The sequence below is a fragment of the Felis catus genome, chromosome D2 (genome assembly GCF_018350175.1).
Source record: "Felis catus isolate Fca126 chromosome D2, F.catus_Fca126_mat1.0, whole genome shotgun sequence".
Classification (NCBI taxonomy): Eukaryota; Metazoa; Chordata; class Mammalia; order Carnivora; family Felidae; genus Felis; species Felis catus.
The window spans coordinates 72,486,324-72,512,249 of record NC_058378.1 but is presented as its reverse complement, the minus strand read 5'-3'; the positions used below and the strand labels follow the sequence as shown (position 1 = coordinate 72,512,249).

Genomic DNA, 25,926 nt, shown 5'->3' with positions numbered 1-25,926 from the left:
AGCGAAGCCTTGGGTTTGAATCTGAAGTGCTCTGGGACAAAAGATAAAATAATGTTTGATCTCTGAATCACTCTTTAAAATCCCTTCTTTCTTTTTGCTCTACTTTTATTTCTTTTTCAAATCACAAAATAGAGTAAATTAGATGTAAGCTTAACACATTTCATGTAAGTGCCTTTTTCCCTTCGTACTTTTCCATGCTGTTTCTAATATTTTCCTGCCAGGGAAACATTACAGTATAGGGATTAAAGGCACACACGTTAGAGTCAGAAAAAAAAAAAGTGGTGGTGGTGGGGTGCTGAAATCCTGAATCTATCAGCTATTACAAGTTTTTGAACCTCAGTTTTTCTTGCTTACTAAATACAAATAGTAGGATCTAACTTACAGGGTTATTATAATATTAAATGGGACAATACAAAAATATTATTACAGCAACCGACTCATAGTAAATACCCAATAAATCCTATATTTTGTGAGTGTGTATGTGTGTGTGTGTGTATGTGTAGTAGTAGTGTGTGTGTATCTTTGCTCATTTTTGGACATTTGAACATCCTGCTGAATACATTTTCTAAACTGAGAAACATCAATAAAGAAAATAATATTTCCATTAGGGGCCCACCCCCTACATGTTCAGTACAACATGTCTGGGTCAACATATTTAAGAATATTTTTAACAGAAAGAGCTTCTTAGCTTTTTCATGGTCTTGGGATTATTAATTTCTGTACACATTTTCAAATTTCTAACAAAAAAATATGGTAAAACATTGTCAGTGTAAATAATTAAGTAAATGTGTATCATCTTGTTTTAAGCTTTTATTAGCCTTGCTTTTCAGCTTGTGTTAGAGGCCCTACACTTTCTGGAGTGCCTGGGTAGCTCAGCTGCTTAAATGTCTTGACTTTTGATTTCGGCTCAGGTCATGATCTCATGGTTCATGAGTTCGAGCCCCGCATCGGGTTCCTCGCTGACAATGTGGAGCCTGCTCTGCTCAGGATTCTCTCTCTTCCTCTCTCTCTCTGCCCCTCCCTTGTGTTTGCTCTCCCTCTGTCACAAAATAAACACATAAACTTAAGAAAAAGGAGTCCTACGTTTTCTAATTCGTACACTAAATATGATTTAAAGATGAAAGGCAGAATTAGAAAAAAAATCCACAAACTACAGCATTCCAGTAGACAAAATAAAAATGAACATGTAGTTCAGGAATCAAGGGAGAAATTCAAGAGGATAGCACCAAGGCATTCATAAGATTTGCTCATTTTCAGTGTCTTTAATATGTAAACAAGTGGCCTGGCAGAGGTGGCCACAGAGACTTCGACAATAAAATGGCTCAGCATATGGGTCACAGAGACCAGGATTTAAAATCGCTCTACAACTTGCTTACTCCAAATCCTAAGCAAGTAAAATATTTTCAGCAAGTAAAATAACCTTTCCGAAGCTTGGTTTCTTTAGCTGTAAAACAGAGATAATTTCTCCCATGGGTTATAGTAAGAAAATTAAATGGTTTAATATACATGAAGCACCTGGGATAGTGGCTATACATGGCACATGCTCAGTAAATTGTGGCTATATCTGATGTTGTTATTTTGAGTTAAGATATATGTTCTTATTTATATGTTAACATATCACGTAATAATGGCTGGATGGTTTTTCACCAAGTTTGGAGGCGTGTTTGGGATGGTAGGCCTAAATATATACTAAGGTATATCTAAGGTTTATCTAAGTATATCTAAGTATACCTAAATATAAACTAAGGTATATCTAAGTATATCTCAGTGGTATATTTGAGGTTCACCTTGGAAACTCTGAGGAAGAGCTTCAAAGACTGTGACAGTCATTCCCCTGAGCAGCTGAAACTGAGACACAGAAAGTCCATGTGGTTGCTGACTGTGGGAGACCATGAACACAGAAAACAGTGCTTTCAAAATTTGAGCCCCAAACTCAAGTCACCAGGACAGATATCCAAATTGCAACAGCAGCATGTAATATAGCTTGTAGTCTATGATCCATATGCAGAAGAGTCCTGAAAAATACTTTTTATTAACTTTTCACTTTGAAATAATTTTAGACTTACAGAAAAGTTACAAAGGAGTACAGAGTTCTCATTTGCCTTTTACCTGGCTTCCCCTGATACTATTTTATACCATCACAGTAGAATTAATAAACATTAATATAATACTATTGAGTCATCTACAGGCCTTACTTGAATTTCACAAGTTTTCCCACTAATGTTTTATTTCTGCTCCAGGTTTTAATTCAGGATCTGATTGCATGTAGATGTCATTAGCCTCTAATTAATGTTAATACCTCAGTCCTTCTTTGTCTTTCATGACCTTAACACTTTTGAAGAGTTTTTGTCAGTGTGTTTTGTAGACTGTTCCTCAATTTGGATTTGTTCTGATCTTTTCTTATAATTACATTGGTCTCATGCATTTAACAAGAACAGAAGTGATGTTTGGTCTTCTAGGGCAACATATCAGGGGTGTACAATTCCTTTATGTTTTATTACTGGTGATATTATAACCTTGATCATTTGGATAAGGTCATGTCTGCTACATTTTCTACTGTAAACTTATTATTTCCCCCCTTGTAATTAATAAATGTCTTGTGGGAGGATACTTTGAGGCTTTGCGAATGTGCTATTTTACATTACATTTTCTCCCATTAATTTTAGAGCCCATCAATGGTTCTTGCCTGCAATAATTACTACTGTGGTATTTGTCTAAGATGACTTTTCCATTTCCCTTATTCTTTATATAATCACTAACTAGAATTCTACTGTGAGGAAGAGCTGCCCTTTCTCTGCCACTTATTAATTTATTCAATTTTCTATCTATGTTAGTATGGACTCATAGACATTTCATTCATTCTTTCAGTCGTAGTCCAATATGCTATATGTACTTATATGGATATACATATCCAATATGTATATGTATTTATTCTGTTAATATTGTTCCAGCTTTGGGATATGGTTGCTCCTTCAGGTCGGCTCCTGTGTCTTTTCAACATCTTTTCAAGATTTTTTGAAAATTTACTTTTGAACACAGGAGCCATAAAATGTCCTGAGCTCCTCTTGCATTTTCCTTTCCCCCTTGGAGTCAACCATTTCTCCAAAAATCTCTCATTCTTTTTACTGGAGAACGCTGTTAAGAAACCAAGATATGAGTACTAAGAGTGTTCATTGCTACCGAGGTTACCTTTGCTTCCAGGCCCTCTCAGAGGACATGTACACTAACCAGCCCCACATCTGTATTTCCATATATATCTGCATGTATGTGAATAAGTTCTTGCTTCTAATCCCAGTCTAGGACCATAGAACTCATCCTACTCTGCTCACTTTCCTCATAGGGGTATCTTCTTTTTCTCTGACAATGAGAAACCCAGTTCTCATTATCCACAATGCAGTTTACCTATTTGTTCAACTCTAGCAGAGACGTAAAGTAGTGTCAGCGTTGCTAACCCACGCCCCTCCCATTTCCAAAGACTCAAATGTGCTAACTATAATACGATGTTTACACATAGCTCTGTTTGCTTTTAGCCTTACAGTATACGGTCACAACATTACTTTGCAAAGTTACTTAGGCTGCTTTCTTCTTTCCTATCCATTCAGTGCAGGTATGCTATTCACTTGAAATACATTTAGGTTCAGTTTTTATGGACTGCATTCCATTTTAGGTTCCCCACATTCTGATTTTATTTCTTTATGTATAACCAAATATGGGTATGTGAAACACTACAATGTTTCCAGCAGTATATAAAAAGGTATACTCAAACAAGCATCACTCCCCGCCTCATTCCTGATTCAATTCCCCCATTTTCATATTCCATTTCCACCCCACTCCCTTTAGGTGAGCAATCTCACTTATCTTTCTTGTAATCTTCTGCAAAATTGAGTAGATATCTGTATATATATTTTTTAATTTCCTTATTTCTTATATGAAAGACATATTCTTCTATATTCTAGATATTCCTTTGCACTTTATGTTTCTCACTTATTAATATATCCTGGAAATAATTTCTTACCAGTTCATAGAGATATTCCTCATCTTTTTTCTTAATGTTTATTTACTCACTTTGAGAGAGAGTGTGTGTGCAAGTGAAGGGAGAGGAAGAGAGAGAGGAAGACAGAGAATCCCAAGCAGGCTCTGTGCTGACAGCACAGAGCCCAACGTGAGGCCTGATCCCACAGCTGTTGAGATCTGACCTGAGCCGAAATCAAGTGCTGGACACTCGACTGACTGAGCAACCCAGGTGCCCCCTCATCTTATATTTACAGATGCACTGTACTCCATTTGTGGATAAAACATAATTTATTTTATTACTTCCCTCTGTGTGCTCATTTAAGTTGTCTCCCATATCATGTGATTACAAACAATGCTGAAATGAATAGCCATGCCCATATATTTTCATATTTCTGGAGGTATATTTTAGGGTCTATTCCTATGAGTGGAATCTCTGGGTCAAAAGAGGGCAAGTGTAGTTTTGTTAGGTATTGATTGGCAAATTCCCCTCCAACGGGACTGCTCCAGTTTGCATTGTCACCAGCAATGTGTTGTCATACTTTTTTAATTTTCACCAACATGATAGGTGAGAAATGCTATCTCAGTATGTTTTAATTTGAGTTTCTTAGAAATACTTGTAATGCAGATGGAAAAGGAAGTTGAGGGAGAGCTCAGATGGGCAGAAAAGAGCTGTACGAAGAGCTGAAATGGGACTTTGGAGTGTCCTGACAAGAGCATAAGTCACCTAAGAAGACTACGGAACACGGATGATTCTGATGTGTTGGAGAAAGTGAAAAACACTAACGCAAAGACGAAAGTGACTCCTGGAATATAAAGCGAAGTAGAACATGATCTGGAATGCACTAAGCATAAGACAGGTTACAAAGATTGACTTGTTTTTGCATGTAAGAGAAAAGGCTGGTAACAAATATTAAAATAGAGAGATTCAAAACTTTTGAAAAAAATCTCAATCTTAAACAACAGCTATAAAAGGATGATGGTCTAAGCAGCAGAAGCAAGGTCTGGTGACTCACGCCTAGACCACTAAGACAAGGAGTGCAGACTCAGATCCTGCTTATATCACCCAGAATGAAGAGAACACTTTGAAACACTCATTTTTAAGAAAAGAGAAAAGGATGGTCTCAGAAATGGTCAAACAATGATCTTAGAAATGACCAAATCATCACAGTGATTTTTATGTATGGAAAAAAAATATCAAAAGACCCAAAGAATCCTGTTAAATGTAGAAAAAAAATCACATATTGCAAAATGACTAAAATGACTTGTGACAAATTGTCCTTTAGAATGGGGCTGACACAATAGTCCTAGTCAGCAACGAAGGATCCATTGTTTTAACCTCAGTGCAATTTTTTATTCTATTTCATAAGCCAAAAATTAGGCCAGAGATTAGGGAGGGTTTTTTTTTTCATTTTTAAAAACTGACAAACATATAGAATTAATTTATAGTAAGGTATCTATTAAAAGTACATGGGAAAAATGCAGGTGAAAATATGAAATCACAGCTAGCTTAAGAGCCAGACTCGGGGAAGTTAGCACCAGTAAGGACAGATGAGTAAGAGAAAGGAGTAAAATAATTAAGTACACGTATTGAGTTTCTATTACGTTCTAGGCACCACTTAGGCCCTGGAGATATAACGACAAATAAGGGGGTAAAACCCTTGCCCTTAGCTTCTCTGGGTAAAACAGAGACACTGTAACAAAAATGTGATAGTAGTAAATAAAAACCAAAGGAGTGAACTGAGGATGGAAACAAGTTTCACAGAGGAGGTGACCCCTGAAGTGACATTCTCTTGTTGGAAAGGAAGGTGTAAGTGTTGTGTGTTGGAGGGCAGCCCAGGCAGAGGGACTAGAACATGCATAGGACAGGGGTGTGGTGTGTCCATAATTTCAAAGTGTATTTTAAAAATCACTTCAGAATCCAGCAGTGTGAAGTATTTTATATCTCCCTAAAATCCCATATTTGCAGATAACACAAACAGGGCATAGGGCATGAGAATGGAGCTTACAATAATGGGATAAACTTCAAAAATGACCGTGAAACATCAGAGACATTAACTGAAATGAACTGGTCCCTTTTCTTGTGCAAGAAAAACAGTAGGTATAAATACAAAATGCAGAATGGCAGAAAGGGTCTGAAGAGCCAGAGTCGTCCTATTGAACTGCGTGGGGGAAGTAACCAGCAGGACAGGGCAGCTGGTTTTAAAAGAGATGTCAGCACCGAGACAATGAGACTGAAGCCAGAGAAAGCCCCCTGGGTTCTAGAATGGTGGGCTCCAAGAAGTCTCTTCAGGTGAACCTCAGTTTCCTCATCTTTCAAACAAAGGGACAGAACCACCTTTAGAATCTCTTTCTATTCCATGATTATTGAGTCAATGATACTTGGTTGAAGGTTGAAGTACATTCTCAGAGCCAAGAGGTGACCCAAGCTGGAAGACACAGGCTGGACGGCACAGACAGAAGGACTGGGAGCAGTGTGTTGAACCTGACCTGGGAGGTGATTTCAAAACTGCCTTCTACCACGTGATGGATTATTATAAGGAGCCCTATCAGCTGTTCTCTATTTCTGGAAGGATGAGAACAACAACAAAAAAAGAGAACAGAAGAAAATGGGATCAAATCGCAGTGAAGCCAGTTAAATAACAGAACGAATTAGTCCCAGAAGTTATGGGCATGCCTTTTGGAAAAGTCTTCAGAAACTGTCTGTCCAAGATGTTTGGGGCAGGGTCACCAGCTGTGGCCACAAGCAGTTGGATGAGCCAGATGTCATTTCAGTGCCCTTCCTATCTCTGTGTTTTTGCAATTGTATAATAGTATGCATAAATAGAGTAATACCAAATTACCCCATTTATACATTTTATGTGTCTATTAATATGGACAACAGTTTCCTTTACATTTTACCAGTAAAGTTTTGAATACAAATGTGATGCAACTTCTCCCCATCACAGCTCTACATTCAGGGCTAATTGCCTCCCAGAACACTTAAGGAGTCATTTTTCATTAAGATGGTGAGCAAGGGGGAAGCAGATGGCAGAGTCATGTTATTGATCTGATGATCTTTGCCTGGTTTGTTGAATAAATGGAACTGAATGTATGGTCACTGCACCCAGACTTTTAGGGCCTTCAAGGTTCAGTTCAAATTGTGTCAGACAGCAGGTTCATGGGGCAAGAATTCGCTTATTCCTCCAAGGCTTCTAAGATCATTCTGGGGACCAAGTAGAACTCCTCAAACTCCTTCTTTGGAGTCTTACTCTTAAGGAAGAGGATGAGCTCTCTCTTAAGTTTTGCCAGTGCTTTATCTGCAAGACCATCTGATTGGATGCCCGTTAGTAATGGATGTCCATCAGTTATGGATATAGACCTAACTTACATGGGCTATGTTCATCTGCAAACAATAGTGTGGTTAAAAGGAGGCAAATTATACACTTTTCAGAGGGCCATTAACTCTTTCCCTAAAAGTCCTTAGAGAAAGATGGTTCTGGCCTTAAGTAGTTAATGTTGTTATAATCAGTGTTTACCTTTTATAGAATTACAACACTGCTTCCTTGGGTACTTGCTCCTTCCTGGGCTTTTCATTGAGAATGAAGGATTTTTCACACCCAATGATGCCTTTGGTAGGTTCTGTGACACCATTTTACAGTAAATGGTAGGAGATTAAATAAGCTATCAGTGTAACGTGTAATTTTTATCAAAACTTGAATACACTCCTTCCAAATGGATTTGCTAAGGAACCACTGGCCCTTTGAAGTGGTCACCAGAAAAATGTTTATATGAAAAGAAGAAATTCCCAGGGCCCTTGACCCACATTTTCTTAGCATTTTATCAGTCTGCTGGTAAGCAGACATATTTTCTCAAGCCCTTTAATTTTCCTTTTTGGATCTAGGGAATTCATTTCTGTCTGCCATTTCTGGGCCTTGGTGGCAAAAGGTGTGCAATGCTGCTTCCTGGCAACAAGGGGATTATTATTGTTATCTCTTCTTGTCAGGTTTTACACTGTGGCATAATAAACAGGAGGGAGGGCTAAATTTTCTTCCTCCGTGGGAGATCCATAGACCTTGGTTCCAGTCCCCATTGAACTATGAGCTAGACAAATCTAAGTCCAATTTCTGAAGTTCCAAAAATTCTAAAATTCTCTGACACTCCGGATTACCCATCTATCCTTACTAAAGGCGGGAGGTGACCTTCTGCTAAATTCCCCTACATGTATGTAATAAAGCAGGACTAGTTAATTCATGGCCAATTAAAAGTGAAATATCTTACTAATTGGAAGATTAAATCAGCTATCAGTGTAACATGGTGTCAGCCATCATACTACTAGGGGGCTGATTTAGGCTTTAAATTTTATTCATACCCACAAATTCTTATCTCATTTTGTTGCTTTGAAGACAGCTTACTGATTCCAGACAAATCTTGATTTTTCCCCTTTGGCTTTGTAAGTTGATTTCTTGAGTTGCTTACTTTTTTTCTATTTTTCTCTTTGACCACAGTATTTATTTGCCAATCAATTGTAGAAATACCTGAACAGAGTGGCAGGTGAAGAAAAGAAAAAGCAAAGAAAAATATGTTGGCCACTCTTTCAGTGCTGGAGGTCTCATTTTTCATATCCATAAATTCTGAGTTTTCATGTGAGTTTGTTTCTATCCTGAAAGTGTTTGAGTTAACTTCTAGAGGGAGTGTTTTACTCACTTTACAGTATTTTTAATTAGCCATGTTCACTATTCTTCAAGTTTCTTGTCCTATTTTTTTTTTCTTTGTTGCCTTGGCACATTAGTCAACTTCTCTCTGTTAACAATGGCACAAAGAAAAAAATTAAAATCTCAAATGGAAGGATCGTGGCCATGTCACTTCACAGAGACACTAGGCAGTGAAAGAAAAAGCTTATACTATCCCAAAAAGGACATAGCTAATGGTATTTGACCATAACCACCCCCACTCCTCACTATCCACATGGAAAAAAAAATTGGGGAAGAACCTTATGGTGTGAGATTTTCTGGTTTTAAATTCTGGCTTGGGGCACCTGGGTGGCTCAGTCGGTTAAGTGTCCAACTCTTGATTTTGCCTCAGGTCATGATCTCATGCGGGGATCGCATTGGGCTCTGCACTGACAGCACTGAGGGATTCTCTGTCTCCCTCCTTCTCTGCCCCTCCCCTGCTCATGCTCACCCTCCCTCCCTCCCTCTCAAAAATAAATAAATAAACATTAAAAAAATAAATTCTGGCTCAATAACTTATTGGGTATGTGGTTGTAGGAAGGTGACTTAACCTCCCCCTGCCCCATGAGTTTATTTTTCTCATCTTTGAAAGAAAAGTGATGATATACTTTATTGGGTGATGATAATTCAAAGAATCGTAATGAACATTGAACAGATTCAAAACAAATGGTACGTGTTAATAATAACAACTACAACAGCAATTGATACTTTTTATTTTCCATATACATTTTGTAAGGTTATGTGTCCTAACTATAACTAATATGTAAACAATATTCTATAAGATTCAGAGTTCTTTTTCTGGTCATAAAGGGTGGAACCTAGTTGTGCTCTTTCAAGCTTAAATAAAATGTAAAAATTATTACACAAGAAAGAAATCAACATTCAAATCATAAAAATAGAATGTTTATGATAGGTTTAGTATATGCTACATTGGAAATATAAATTGCCTTATTTTTTGTATCATTTTCCCTAATATTCTGATTTTCCTTGAACCTTAAATCTAAGCAAATAAGTTTTAATATATATTTTTATTTTTTAAGTTTATTTATTTTGAGAGAGAGAGAGAGAGAGAGAGAGAGAGCGAGAGAGCCACCCAGGTGCCCCAAAAGATATTTTCCATCAAAGGTACAATGCTGAGCTTGATTTTAGTCTCTAAGACATGTACTTGAATCCTACATGAATCATAAATACATAAAATCCAGTCTATCAAAAATTATGGGCCTGAAAGTAAAATTATAACCAGTAAATTTTACATTTGTAGGATATATATATATATATATATATATATATATATATACACACATACATATATATATATATATATATATATATATATATATTCTCCACATTTTTTTTGGTGAAGTTCTATCATTTAAAGGTAATTACATTTTATTAATCAGTTAAGTATTTATCAAGCAACTACTAAGTACCAAGAACTTATTAGCTGCTGGGGATTCAAAGACAAAATAAGACATAGCCCCTGCCCACAGAGAGCTTACTACCTGGGGAGAAAGTGAAGAAAAGTTCACAACACCCTAGTGACACCCACTAGGAGGCAGTGAAGAACTGAACCAGGAAATCCTAAGGGATTTCAAGGAGAGTGATGTCATGTTTGCGTGGAGGGAACCGAAGTCTTCATGGAAGAGGAACTGGCTTCTGAACTGGGTTTTAGAAACCGGCAGCTGAGCAGGAGAGGGCATTTCAAGCACAAGGAACAACGGTGAGTGGGACGGACAACATACACGCTCACGGAATCATAGGAAGAAACATACACGTGGAATTACAAGCCTGGCAAAAATCATAAAGACATACCATGTGGTCATCTCCCTTATTTTACAGATGGGAAAACAGAGGGTCCAAGAAGTTAAAAATGACAACTCAAGGGCCCCCGGCTCGCCGGTGGGGCTGTGCAGCTAGGCTCTGGCAAGGTGGAGGAGGACCTCACACCCCAGGGTAAATGTCTGAACTCACTTGAACAGGCAATGAAAAGTCGGCAAAGGTTTACAAGGAAGAGGGTGATGTGATTAGAATCGTGCTCTCTTTTGGCGGGAGTCCATTGAGAGGCGCCAGTGCCCAGAAGTAAACTGGAGACAGGAAGAACGGCCAGAAGGAGACGGATGTTCTATCTGCCATAGGGGCAAAATCTAAAAGAGCTTCATGATTATTTGGATGTAAAATGGGAGAAAGAGACAAGAAGGAAAGCAACTCTGGGATTTCAAACTTGAGCCACTCTGAAGCCAACGAACTTCACAGTAACAGTGGGGGAGTAGGTGGTGGTAACAGGGAGAGGGAGAAGGGGGAGAGCAGCAGATTCAGGTTGCGATGCTAGTGCTCAACAGGTGAGCAGTGTTGGCTGGAGACCCAGGGTCGGTCCCCTCGAGGGACAGGATGGAGCCGGATGAGAAGTTGGCTAAAGGATCAAACCTGGGGGATGCCCACCTATATTTAGAAGCAGATGTGGCAGACCAAGAACAGAGGGGTGCTCTACATCCATTATCTGTAAGTAAATTCTACGTGGGTACCTGAGATAGGCCACAGAACACCAGTGGGGAGCGTTTTCAGAAGCTGAGGAGGCAAGGTGGGGACTATTCAGCTGTCGAGCAGGACAGAGACATGGCGGCATGAGCACCGAGGAAAGAGCGTCTGAATGATCGCCATTTTGTTACTCCCTTACAATGACATTAAGCTTAGCAATTGTAGACCAGTATTATTTCAACTCTCTTTCACAGCACTGTCTCCTGGTCCATAGCACCTAACACAATTTGTAATTATGGATTCATTGGCATGATTGTGTATTTCACATTTATCTCCACATAGGCTGTAACCTTTATGGGGACAGAAATTCTGTTTTGTTCACTACCATAAACCCAGTGCCTGGCATGTAGCAGATACTTCTAAATATTCTCAAATGAATAGAAGATAAAATTATTTCCTATTATTGATTTGTGGGCCTTTTTTTTTTTCAACGTTTTTTTTTTTTTTTTTTATTATTTATTTTTGGGACAGAGAGAGACAGAGCATGAACGGGCGAGGGGCAGAGAGAGAGGGAGACACAGAATCGGAAACAGGCTCCAGGCTCTGAGCCATCAGCCCAGAGCCCGACGCAGGGCTCGAACTCACGGACCGCGAGATCGTGACCTGGCTGAAGTCGGACGCTTAACCGACTGCGCCACCCAGGCGCCCCTGTGGGCCTTTTTAAAAGCAGGTATGTTTTTGACACCGAGTCATATTTATTAACAATAATCTCAGATGTTTAGCTGTTGCCTGGGCTCTCTGCCTAATTTTATAGTTTATTTTGCGATGTAATACCCATTTTTCTGTTTTCTTCTTTACGAAGATATATATGGTGGATATAAATAATACTTGGATTTGAGGTTAAAAGGTAACTACCATGATTTTTGTTTATAATGAAGTCTTGATATGGCTCAGTAATTTTATCTCCTTTCCCAGCCACCAATACCGGAGAGCGTGCTAACATTAGATCAGCAGGTGTGCTTCTACAAGTGTGAAGATACACTGGCGAAGTTATGGAAGGAAAACAGAGAGACTTAAGGGACAGGAAAACCCAGAAGCCTTTGGAAAATGTGAATTAGCTTTAAAAACTGGCTTCAGAGGAAAGAGTACCACACTGAGAACCTGCAGACCTGCAGTCTGTTCCCAAACCATCTCTGGGATGGTAGACGACCTTCTGCCTCTCACTGGTGCTGTGACATCCCTTTTACTCACTTCTACAGTGGGGCAAGAGGAACTATCTCCATCTTCCAAACATGCTGAGAAGATTGAAAACTAGCCTTCATTAATAGAACTATTAAGATATTTTGAAAATTTAAGAATCAGAGAGAATTCTTCTAGTCACAAATAAGAAATATATAGAAATATATAGAAATACAGTTTCTTCACTGGTCCTGAGCAGCTGGAAAGGTAAGTTAAGGTACACGTTATCTGCCCTTCCTACACCAAGCTGGTAGACTTAGCATAATCTGTAGTAGAATTTTATAAGAGGATTGGTGTGGGATGCATCCTAGGAATTTACCTCCATGCCATCATTTTATACACAGGAAAATAGGACCCGGAGACTACTACAAAATTTGCCCCCGGACACACAGCTAGTCGGTGGCAGAGTTGGATCTAGATCTCAGGACTTGTGACTCAAGTCCATAGCTCACATATACGAGCTGAAGTTTTTTTCCGTTAATGGCAAGCCCCTCACTTCTATCACATACACTGAATCACAACAATTTGGCGTGGTATGCACATCGCTGCACTTTACAAAGTTCTGGAGTTAAATCACCAAGAAAGATAAATCTATCCTTCTTCTCTCCTTAAGCTCAATGCTTATAGAAACTGCCAGGTCCTTTCTCTTCAACTCTGTATATAAAGCTTTTCAGGAAAAGGAATATCTGGAGTACTCTTGTATGACTGTCCAGAGAAGCACTGTGATGAGGGAGAGTCCCACATGCTGAGGATGCACTTGGTCCTGGATGTGAGTTCTGGCTCATTCTCTCACTAGATGTAGGACCCAGGACTAGTCATTTGATCTCTTTTGAGTTTCAAGGTTTTTTTTTGTTTGTTTGTTTGGTTTTTTTTTTTGTTTTTTTGTCTGTAAAAGTGGGATAATAATAGCTACTTTTCAGAATCATTAAGAGGGTTAAACTAATGACTGTATGGAAAGCACTTGATATAATGCTCAGAACTACTAGTTTGCTTTCTTCTACCTCTTTTTATTTTTATTTTTTATGTTTATTTATTTTGAGAGAGAGAGAGAGCACAAGTAGGGGAGGGGCAGAGACAGAGAAGAAGAGGGAGAATCCCAAGCAGGCTCTGTGCTGTCAGCACGGAGCCCAATGTGAGGCTCAATCCCACAAACTGTGAGCTCATGACCTGAGCTGAAATCAAGAGTTGGACACTTAAATGACTGAGCCACCCAGGTGCCCCGACCTACCTCTTTTTCATTCAATTAAACCAAGGTCTCTTTTTGTCATCATTACCCATGGCACTGTGAGTTGACTATCATTTTAAACATTATACAATATTTCTAGATTTTTCAAAATAATCTGGTCATTCTGCCAAAAGTTCTAAGCCTAAAGAAAAAAAAAATCAAAACCTTAGATGTTGCACTGTCTTCTTTTTGGTAATGCTAGCCTCCATCAAATATGAGGCAAGTTCAGGGCAAAATTCTACTTTGAGTTGTTGAAACACATAGCTCCTTTTTGGCAGTGGACATCTGTGCCCCTGAGATTTTTTAATCCAGTGAGAAGAGTTAATCTGCTTGTTATTAGTGAGAATCCATAAACGATGAAATCCATAATCTCCCATCACAAAGTGATGGCAATCATTATCACTTTCAATTTATGCTTTTGAAGAGCTGTATTTACTTTGTCCACATTTCATCTTAATGTGCCTCCAAAACTCCTGGGGACCTTGCTGTGTCCAAGGTGACTGGAGTCATGCTTGGTTGTTCAGTGTCATGCAGCATTTACCTGATGTGTCCTGTTTTCATGGGGATGTCAGTGTTTCAACCTCTACTGATGACACTGTGCAAATCTCAACCCCAGAAATCCCACATGAACCCAAAGAGTGTGGCCTGGTTGGCAGCAGTCTCTCTCACACACAAAAAAAATACAGTCATGAAGCAGCAGGTTTACGGGGGTGGGGGAGCTGGGAACCTAATTAGTCCAGCTCCAGGAATGCCAAAAAGCCTATGTAATATCTTTTGCTTTTACTCTTCTAAGCCACCAAGAGGGAGAATTGCTCACAAACACCTAAATTCATTACATTAAAAAATATTTAGTACATGGGGTAAGCTGAAGGATGAATCTGCAGTTTTCCTTTTGACCTCTGTGAAGATGAAAGCCATGGAAAGGACCTCACACATTTTGGATACTTATCACTTGCTAGGAATTACTGACATGCTTTCTGGTGGAAGGAGAATAAAGTCCAATGATAATGCCATATGCTAAAAAAAATTACTAGCTGTTACTTTAAAGAGATGGCTAAAACCTAGCACCTGTGTGTTTCTGAATCATTTATTTGTCAGTACTGAAGTTCAGTTTCGGGGAGAAAACCACCATGCTCCTGGGATGCCTCCACCATCTCCTTGTCCCCAAACTTATCCTTGTCTTAAGTGCCTTCATTCATGGTAAGGAAGAGTGCATTATGAAAAGTGTCACCCAACATTTCAAAAGCTACATGTCAAAAGGGGCTGGTCAAACATTTTGATACTGTACTAAGTACTGCAAGAGAACTTATAATCTAATAAGTAAGACTAATTAGTCATTGAATACATTTGCTAACATTTGGAGACATAAATCTCCCAATAGCCAGGGGAAGGCTCCCGGCGCCCTGTCCTTCACATAGTGGGGATGGGTCGGGAGTCTGTCCATAAAGCTCCCCCTCTACCACTATTCTCGTCAAAGGTACGTACGAACTGCTTTCCACGTGTGCGGCACTGTGACCAGCACGGGTACATAGATGGACTTTCTGTAAAGATATGAGATAAGCCCAACTCTCGGAATGAGATAACCAACGTCACCATTTCCTTTCCAAGAGCCGATATGGTTCCCCAAAAATCATTGGCATGCACATCCTCTCAAATATTGGATTATATTTTGTTACATTTTAATTGGCTGTGTACACACCAAGTATCTTGATGAAGAGTGAAAAAAATAAATCATTCAGTTTGTATATTGGTATCGGTATTTGCTTTGTTCAGGGAAAACTGAGATGTGAACATTAGAAAACCCTCTACAGACACTGACTGTGTTTTTTTTTGGGGGGGGGAGGGGTTTGTTTTGCTTGTTTGTTTGGTTGGTTGGTTGCAGTGAAGTCAGGAGTTTTTATTTTATTGTTTCCCAACATCTTACCATAAAAACTTTCAAACCTATAGCAAAGTGGAAAGAGAGAATTTTAACAACTGTATTCCCACCACCTAGACTCTACCATTCACATTTACTTTCCTTGCTTTATAATGTATCTGTCCATCTATCCATCCTACTACCCACTCATCAATACTATGTTTTTGATGCATTTCAAAGTAGACTGCAGACAGCAGAGAATACTGTATTTTGAAGTAGACTCAGAGTATACCAACTCTTATAAAAATAGCTGGAAAACATTTGTTAGCTTTTTTTTTAAACAAAGAACAAATCCATCCTGAATTATGCACACAGATACCCAACATAGCTCAAACTACAGGCTCTGTAAAAAGTATGGTAAGTTAACTCAAGATTTTGTCTACTGACTGGTTTCAACTCTGCAGACATTTTTAGTACTCCTCAAATGTTGGGCTCTGTGAAGACATGGGCTATGGATTATAGAGAAATAAGTTCTCTGCTACAGATCATCAGGGAAAATTACCTAGAAGGTTAGCAATAAGTATGTTTTGGTTCTTTAGCTTTATACTCTAGTAGTTGCCTAATTATTCCTTGAATGTAGAAATACAGAGATTTCTATATCTCAATTCCCTCATTTACAAAGTGAGTTTTATACGTATTGCATGGGCTTGTCCTGAGGATCAAATGTGAAAAATAAGAACACACTTTGTAAAGCGTAGAGCACTATGCACACCTAAAATGGCATTAGCGTTAGTAATCATAACGCATCTGTAACAGAACACAGCTAAGGAAATGGCCCACACTGCTACCTGGTTCTTTCAAATCAGTCAAAAAGATCTCAAAGGTTAAAAGGACAGAGTATTGGCAGTTGCCTTCCCTCTGCCCGTCAGTACGTCATCTTGTCAAGGATTTAGAAGAACCTTGGTGTATATCACACGAACTTGTTTTCATTAGCAAAGTGTTTGTTTTGGAAATCATCCCAGCCTTAAAACAATGCTTCCATTAGCTGGGCATGGTACCTATAATTATTCATCTTATCTGACCAGTGCCAAACTATTCTACTTCCTGCATCCCATTTACATTTACCATGGCGGTTCTGAAAGAAGTGCAAGACGTTCCCTTGGTGTATGACAAAGTACAGAGAATGCTTATTTCTTTCAATGAACATCTACGAATAAGCTTTGGGTGAAAATCCCTGCAACAAGGTATCATCAGATGCCACAAACGACAATGCTAGAGGTGATGGAAACCCTCTGCCCCCACATGGGAAAATTCTGTTACATGAACATCTGAAGTTTACAAGGTATAAAATAGTATAGCTTCCATTTTTGTGCCAGGGTGGATACAAATCAAGAAAGGAGCAAGGTCAAAGCTAGCCAGGGAACCAAGAAAAGAAAAAATAAGCAGGGAGGTGAGTTCAACATCAATTACTGTTATTGAGACCTTGCCAGATCTCTGGCACTTTATACTTCAGGGGAATTGAAAAGAAAGACTGATTTGAAATTACCCTAACCCTCAAAAAGCATCCATTTCATCAGTGTTGGAGGGAGCAAATAATCAGGAGATTGAAAAATTTCACATTGTAAGTAAATGGAACAGAATATGTAAAAAGAGAGAAATAGCATGGTTTGTTATTTAACCACAAGTTACACTCAACATTCTGCATATTTACAATATGGACAACATCACAGCGATGAGAAGAACTCCCAGAGGACACATACAGTTACCCTCATTTTCAAAATATGCTTTTCATGTAAGAAAAGGAGATTCAGAAGCAAAGGCTGTGCCATCGGATGGGGAGGATTCCCTGGCCCATGAGCTCCAGCTGTCTGGTGTTGATAACAAGAACACATATTCAATGTATGTGATATGAAGCTAGCACCCTCTGACATGGTACACATTCCAAACGTGCAAGTACATTCCTTAATTTGGTTCCATATTTATGAAGCAAACTTCTAATCATGTTTATAACTTTGTATCCTATATGACACACATACTGGGAAAAAAGAAGCTGCCCCAAAGTCAAAAATTTGTTTGCCATGCTAATGAGATTTCTCACTGTAGTTACAACAACAAATTGGGGTGTGTGTGTGTGTGAACACACATGCGTGTATATTACACACAAACATACACATGTATTTTACACGTATTTTTAAGAGAAATCCTGGCAAATCTGAATTTATAGCAATGTAGGTTTCTAGATCTTTTGGAAAAGTTTGTATTCTAATAAATTCGGCCATGCTTTAAATTAGAACCACGTAAATATCCTCACTGTGCTATGTGGTAGTATTGTTTACTTCTTCTGTTTAGTCCGCATGTTTTGCTCAATTGCTGGTGGTTCCACTCATCTTACCTGACTGCCCAGGAGGAGGGGCACCTGATGATCCTCGCGGCAGACAAAGAAACACAGTCAGAACAGCAGCTCTGTTCCCAGCACATGGTTCAATGGCTATCGGTTTAGGTGCCCCCTGAAAAAGAAAACAGAATTTTAAATTTGCCTAATTGATAGGACATTGCTGTTTTACTTTTCTCCTACCTCTATTTCAGTGTTTTAAACTGCACCCTCCTAGTGGATGGGGGTATACAATGTCTCATTTTTTAATAGTCCAACTGAATATTTTATTGTAGTAATACCTAGTGTTTTCATAGTAGTGGTCATTAGCAGTTAGAGGGTATTTTTTCTTGGGGGGGATTAAATATTGGTGCATATTTTTTAAAAGTATTCTTTATTCTATTTTTAGCATGTTATTTTTATTTGCTTTTTTTTTTTGAGAGAGAGAGAGAGCATGTGCACAAGCAGGGGAGGGACAGAGGAAGGTGGGGGGAGAAATTACGAGTTGGATGCTTAACCGACTGAGCCACACAGGCTCCTCTGTTTTTTGTTTTAATTTAATAGACTTCAAAACAATTTTTTTTTAATGTTTTCACTTATTTTTGAAGGAGAGAGAATGACAGAGCATGAGCCAGGGAGGAGCAGAGAGAGAGGGAGACACAGAATCCGAAGCAGGCTCCAGGCTCTAAGCTGTCAGCACACAGCCCATGCGGGGCTTGAACTCACAAACTGTGAGATCATGACCTGAGCTGAAGCCGTATGCTTAACCCACTGAGCCACCCAGGTGCCCCTAATAGACTTTATTATTTAGAGCAGTTCTAGGTTTGCAGTAAAAGTGAGAGGAAGATATAAGATTTCCCATATACACCTTGCCCTAACATATGCATAGCCTCTCCATCATCAACAGCCCCCACCTGAATGGTATATTTGCTATAACTTATGAACCTACATTGACACATCATACTCACCAGGGGTCTATAGTTTATATTAGGGTTCACTGTTGTGTTAGACCATAGTCCATGAGTCTGACATGTATCCGCCATTATGGTATCATACAGAGTATATTCACTGCCTAAAAATCCTCTGTCCTCCACATATTCATCCCTTCCTCTCTACTCCAAACCCTGGAAACCACTGATCTTTTTACTGTATCCATAGTTTTGTCTCTCCCAGAATGTCATATGGTTCAAATCATATAGAATTTAGCCTTTTCAGGTTGACTTCTTTCACTTGGGAATATGCATGTTAAGGTTCTTCCATGTATTTTCATGCCTTGGAAGTTCATACCTTTTTAGTGTCAAATAACATTTCATTGTCTGGATATACTACAGTTTATTTATTCATTCGCCTTCTGAAGGACATCTTGGCTGCTTCCAAATTTCCGAAAATAAAAATTACGCTACTATAAACATCCACGTGGAGGCTTTTGTGTGAACATAAGTTTTCATCTCCACTGGGTAAATATCAAGGAGTGTGACTGCTGGATCAACTAATAGGAACATGATTATTAGTTCTTTAAGAAACCATCAACTGTCTTCCAAAGTGACTGCACCATTTTGTATTATCACCAACAGTGAATGAGAGCTCCTCTTGTTCTATATTTTCACCAGCATTTGGTGGTGTGAGTGTTCTGGATTTTGGCTATTCTAATGGGTGTGCTGTGGCATCTTGTGGCTTTAATTTGAATTTTTTCTGATAATATATGATATGAAACATCTTTTCATATTCTTATTTGCTATCTGTATATCTCCTTTGGCGAGGTATCTGTTAAGGTCTTCACACATTTTTAATTGGGTTATTTGTTTCTTTTTATTGAATGTTAAGAGTTCTTGATATACTTTAGAAATAGACCTTTATCAGATGTCTCTTTTGCAAATATTTTCTTCCAGTCTGTGGTTTATCTTTCCATTCTCTTGATATTATCTTCTGAAGAGCAGAAGTTTTTTACTTTGATGAATTCCAGCTCAGTAATTATTTCTCTCACAGATTGTGATTTTGGTGTTGTATCTAAAACGTCATCGTCATATCCCAGGTCATCCAGGTTTCCTTCTATGTTATCGTTTAGGACTTTTATAGTTTTGCAATTTACATTTAGGTGTATGATCCATTTGGAGTTAACTTCTGTGAAGGGTATAAGGTATGTGTCTTTCTTCAATTTTTTTCTTTTTGCATGTGGATGTCCAGTTGTTCTAGAACCATTTGTTCAAAGGGCTATCTTTACTTCATTGCATTGCATTTGCTCCTTTGATAAAGATCAATTGATTATATTTATGTGGGTCTATTTCTGGATTCTCTTCTGTTCCATTGATATAATTGCCTCTTCTTTCACCAATATTATACTGTTTTGATTACTGTAGGTTTATTGTAAGTCTTGAAGTTGGATAGTGTCAGTCTTCTAACTTCAATACTATTTGGCTATTCTGGGTCTTTTCCTTCTCCATATAAAATTTGGAGTCGGTTTGTATATATTCACAAAATAACCTGCTGGCATTTTGATTGGGATTGCTTTGAATCTACAGATTAGGTTGGGGAGAACTGCCATCTTGGCAATATCGATTATTCATATCCACAAACACAGAATATCTTTACTTTTATTTAGCTTTTTTAATTATTTTGTTCATTAGAGTTCTGTAGTCTTCCTCATGCAGATCTTATATATATTTTGTTAGATTTATATCTAAGTATTTCATTTTGAGAGGCAGTAGCATAAATGCTACTGTCTCTTTAATTTTAAAGTCTATTTGTTCACTACTGGTATGTAGGCAAGGAATTGACATGTATATTAACCTTGTATTTTGCAACCTTGTTATAATTGCTTATCATTCCAGGAGTATTTTTGTTGATTCTTTTGGATTTTCTACATAGGCAATCATGTCATATGAGAATAAAGACAGTTTCATTTCTTTCTTCTCCATATGTATACCTTTAATTTCCTTTTCTTATCATATTGCTTTAGCTACAGCTTCCAGTACAATGTTGAAAAGGAGTGGTGAGAAGGGGACATCCTTGCCTTGTACTTGATCTTAGTGGGAATGCTTCAAGTTTCTCACCATTAAGCATGATGTTAGCTCTATGTTTTTTGTAGATATTCTTCATCAAGTTGAGGAAGCTACCCTCTATTCTTAGTTTACTGAGTTTTTATAGTTCAGATAGGCTAAATACTTGATTATTTCCCCTTATTTATCAATTTTCAGAATAAGTACTTGTTAGCATTCTCCAAACATGACAATTTATATTATCATTATAAATTTATAACTTTTAACATTTCTGATGTGTTTCAATTGATAGCAGTTACAATTTTGTCATTACTAGTTTTGTTAATTGTTCAAATTGTACTATCTTTGAACAATGAGAATGTCTTCAAATTGGTTCCTGAGTTCTGACATGACCACAAATGCCCTTGATAGCTTCCCTGTCTTTTACCTGTCCCAGACCTGCAGTCAGACGTTTGTCTAAGGAACCTTGCTGGGAAATGGTATTAATCCCAGATAAAAGAGGTCTCTATTGCTACTGGGTTGGTTATTGTTCTAGGAAGTTTTGGGCAATAGAGCTCAGTGTCATAAACTGGGTTCCCAAAGAAGCAGATTCCCTGGGAGACAGAGTTAAAAAGCAGAGGTTCTTATGGTTGAAAAAAAAGGTGGAAGGAAAAGGAAGGAAGCCTCATTAGACAGAGGGAAAAGGCTGAACTGAGATGCAGGCCCAGGAGGAGACCTGGAGCTAGAATCTTTCAACAATTGGGTTGGGCCAAGTGGGCCAGGCCTTTATACTCCCCCCCCCCTCCTTCAAAGATTAGTTACTACTTATCATTGCCCATGGGATCATGACCTTGGACAAGGTGTTTCTCTGTGTCATGGTAATCCCAGAAAGGACTGACAGCTGAAGACATCCAACAGAATTCCCAGAAGCTGGGCATCATGTCTTCAGTGAAGGTCGATTTGTGTAAAATATCAATGTGCCCTCCATACTCAGAAATTTTTTTAAAGAGGAAAGATATACCATGGATTCATAATGAAACTTCCAATTCAAATTTAATCTGTTTTATTTAAACTTCTTTGAGTGTTTGTATCTCTTTTCTTTTACGTCGGAAATCTTGGTATCTAATAATATTGGTAATTACTTTTATGCTACAATACAATTTAAATATAGGATTATATATTACATCTGACAATACAATTAATTAAAATTGACTTCTCTGTAGATTTTATTTATTTATTTTGTCTTAAGTGCATATATGCCACATCTCACTAAGGACATACAGTCAAATACTGCATGCTTCAAATCACTTGAAATAGGTCCTCTCTGTGTGGTTTTGCCACTGATTCCATCCCAACTTAGGTAAGTTTGTGAATTCAGAAGTTGAGTTTGGTGGGATTGCCCCCTTTCCATTTTTATTTAATACTGCTTTATACTTTTAAGACATTGATATGGTTCCAGGTTAGATCTGGAAAATAAAATACACTTAGAGAGGTCTACTATCTGCTTTCATTCCCATCATGCTGTTCCCTTTTTAGCAAGTGAGTTTTTGTGTGGATGTAAGTTCTCAAATCCTTGGAGTGTATATCAAGGAGTATGACCGCTGGATTGTATGGTGCCATGTTTCATTTTAACACCGAATCCTGGCACGAAAGAGATGTGCTGCAGGCCTACATTTGAATAAATAAATGCACTTCACTCTATTTGACAGGTAGTCTGTGAGCCACCAAGTTATGCAATTTTTGTTGCTTTCTCACAGTTGTTTCCTGTCACCAATGATGTACTATACCACACAGTTTATCTAATTAAATTATCACAATCCAAAATGTTTTCTTGGCATATCTTTAATATCACTTCAGTGAAATATGTATGTCATAATCACCAGCTGATGCACTTGTATAAATAATATAACCTTAAAGATAGAGTAAATGAATCTATAATGATTATAGTAGTAATAGCCAGTATTGTATTAAGTACTTACTATGGATTAAGTATTCAAAGTTCTTTACACATATTAACTTGTTTAAATCTTACAACTGTGTAAGATGAGAACACGGACGCAAGGTGAAAAACACTTGCTCAAGTGTATGTAACTAGGAAGTAGCAGGGCTCAGATTTATACTCGGGCAGGCTGCCTCCTGAGTCCATCCTTTTAACCACACAGTGTAGTTTATCATATGTGCACATGTACAAACATGTACCCACACACGTGTGTACACACACACGTGCCAGCACACACATATGTGAACACACATACTCCGTGTACACACGTCTAGTGGACACAAGCATGCACGAAGAATTTGGGTTTAAATACAATGTCACCTTTTAAACAGTGAGTATACCAGTTTAGCACGGCAAAGGAGATTTTGGCCATTTCACTGAAAAGAAAATGACAGATGAGACCCTGCTGATACGTCAAAGCAACATCTATGCATAAAGGCAAAATTAGAAGAAAAAAAGTACGACTGGTTTAATTATTAGAACAAGTGATTTGCTTAGTTTTTTGTTGATCACATTTGAAATCTTCAGAAGAAATACAGACATTCACCAAGAATATTTTAGAATACTGCCGTTTTCAGAAAGTTTAACGAGGCATTAAAGATAAAATATGTCCCCTTTCATGTAAAACTTAGACTGAAATTTCTGGTGACAACAGTTTTATGTGGTTATAAAGGATTTCTCCTTTATAGCAACATAAATCTCATGTTTTAAAATTATCCTCATACAGATACATTTTGGGAGGTTTCAATATAAAGGTGAAAGTGGTCCTGATGGCAGAAGTAAAGGGCATAAAAATCTTCCAAGAATATGCTGTAAGCCATGTTGCAATACTTGTATCAAGTTGCATGATCTACGGTTTTACAGTTTAAAGCTTACATTTAATTTAACAGACTTATTTTTGAAAATGTTAAGTCAAAATCAGCATAAGTACATAGATATTCTCCAATGATGCAAATATTTAGAGAATAGGCTTGTCATATTCCAAGGCTAACAGAAAAATACTATGAATGTTTTGAGCCATATTTCCAGGCCTCTGAAATTTATTCTAATTTAATAAATGCAAAGTATATGTAAAGGTCAATTGGTTAAAATATACTAAGAGAAAAAAAATGAATTCAGGTTTAAATAATGGGGACAGATCAGAAATATTAAAATCCCCTTTAACATACACCCCTTTAATATACCTAAGACATAATTTATCCTTTTCTACCATCAGGCAAGGCTTTCTTTTTTGTTTTGTTTTTAAGGTCTCAATGCAATAATTGGAACTATTCAAAATATCCAAATTTATGTTAAAATACTGTATTAAAATATTAGAAGAAAATAATTTTATGATTACAACAAGATAAAACAGCAAACAAAAATAGTTGAGAAACAGCGGCTCTTGGTTTAGGGGATTGAGAAAAACAAGAAACAATTTGAGAGCACATCAATTGATTGTGTTGTCAGGCTACTTTTATACTGGAAGAAAAGGTTTTAACCATCAAGTGCTAATGTGAAATGCGCCAACTGGGAGAAAAATTAGTAAAAAATAAATTTCAGGTGGAAAATGGCTTAATTATTTAACATCAGAGACTCAGCAACAAATAGTGTAGTAAAATATCTTGACCATGGAAAAGGAATTCTGCTTGTATGAAAAGCCTCTTGTGTAAAAGTGTCCTTATAATAATTCCCCACTCTTAATTCTCCTACTGTTGTAGAGAAAACAGTCAGAAATTTCTTTATATTGATAAACTACATGAAAAGAGCTTATAATTCTATTTTCAAATCAAATTGGCTTACAGCTTTTTATTTCTGGCCACAACATTTTCATAAAAGGATAGCAGCAAAAAAACATTAATTATTCATTATATTAAAAATATGAGTGAGTAGCACAGCTCTTTGACACTTCCGCCAAGAATTCACATATCTCCAAAGAATTTGTGACAAATCTCACTCTCAATAAAGAATTTTAAAGGAAAAAAAAAACGCCTTATAGCACTTGAATTTTGCAACAGAAATTAGCAAAACACCACAAATGATATTTCTGATACCTTGAGGTTTGCCAGTTGTTTAGCGATAGATACCTAACCATGAATCAAAATCATTTCACAATGACATAACATGTTTACTGAACTGTGTAATTTATCATGCATTTTCCATGGCTGCCTTTGAAAGAGATAAGGCATGGGTTTGCTTGCCCATAGCACTCAGACACTGTGATTTACTTCCAGACATTTTCATATTTGTTCTACCGCAAGAAGCTGGTTTTAGACCGTGCCAGAAAATATCACTGACAGTTATATAATTAGCAGTCCTTGTTTATTAAGGACACAGCACTTTTAGAGTGAAAAAGACTTGTTTTGTTCACTCTGGTGTTTTTGAAACTATTGTATTCGTATTTTCAAGTTCTTGTTTTTGGAGGCAACAATTCTCTGTTATCTCTTCCCATGTTCCAGCTATGGAAAACAAGCAAGTTACCAGAGAAGCTTCTGGAATCATAAGGATTTTCGAGATGACAGTTCTTAAAATTCACAATGATAGACATGTTCTGTAAGTGAGGCCATTATTTGAACCCAGGAAATAGCCAGGGAAACTGCTGCTCCAAGAATCACTGGATGTTTGGAAGATACCAATGGGCAAAATGGGCTACTTACTTGCTCCTTCCTCCATTGGCGCTCTCAAAGAGTGAGCAAATGAGTGAGTGATTCACTTCTAGACATCACAGTGAAGCTGCATCACTGGAAACCCTAACCCCAGCAGCTGAGGATTTAACAGAATTATTTGAGGTCCGTGGACTAGTCTTTACAAGGTAAGCAGGGTTTGGTCTAATACTCTAGGCCTCAAAAGATTAAAAAAAAAAACAGAAAAGAAAAAATGTGTTATTCCTTTCTCAGAAACGTTCACTAGTTTCAAAGTAAGGTGGCAAACTCAAAATCCTTCAAGGCTCAGGTGGGTAATTTAATAATAGCTAACATTTAAGCGCTCATAATATGCTTTGTGCTAGGCTACATGCTTCCGTGAGTTTAATCCTACCCCTTGAGACAGGAACTATCCCCATTTGAAATTATGAAACTGCAGCTCT

At 37.8% G+C, this 25,926-nt stretch overlaps 1 protein-coding gene across 3 annotated transcripts in view; it reads right to left on the bottom strand.

Annotated features, from left to right (window-relative positions):
- Window positions 1–25,926, bottom strand: part of ATRNL1 (attractin like 1) — a 774,854-nt gene that overhangs the window by 93,883 nt on the left and 655,045 nt on the right. For 2 of the 3 annotated variants that reach the window (XM_023240973.2, XM_045040724.1), the window contains exon 28: window positions 17,910–18,024. The exons of the other annotated variant lie outside the window; for it this stretch is intronic. In XM_023240973.2, the coding sequence (XP_023096741.2) occupies window positions 17,910–18,024 (115 nt within the window). The remainder of the gene's footprint in view (window positions 1–17,909; window positions 18,025–25,926) is intronic. 3 annotated transcript variants of the gene reach the window in all.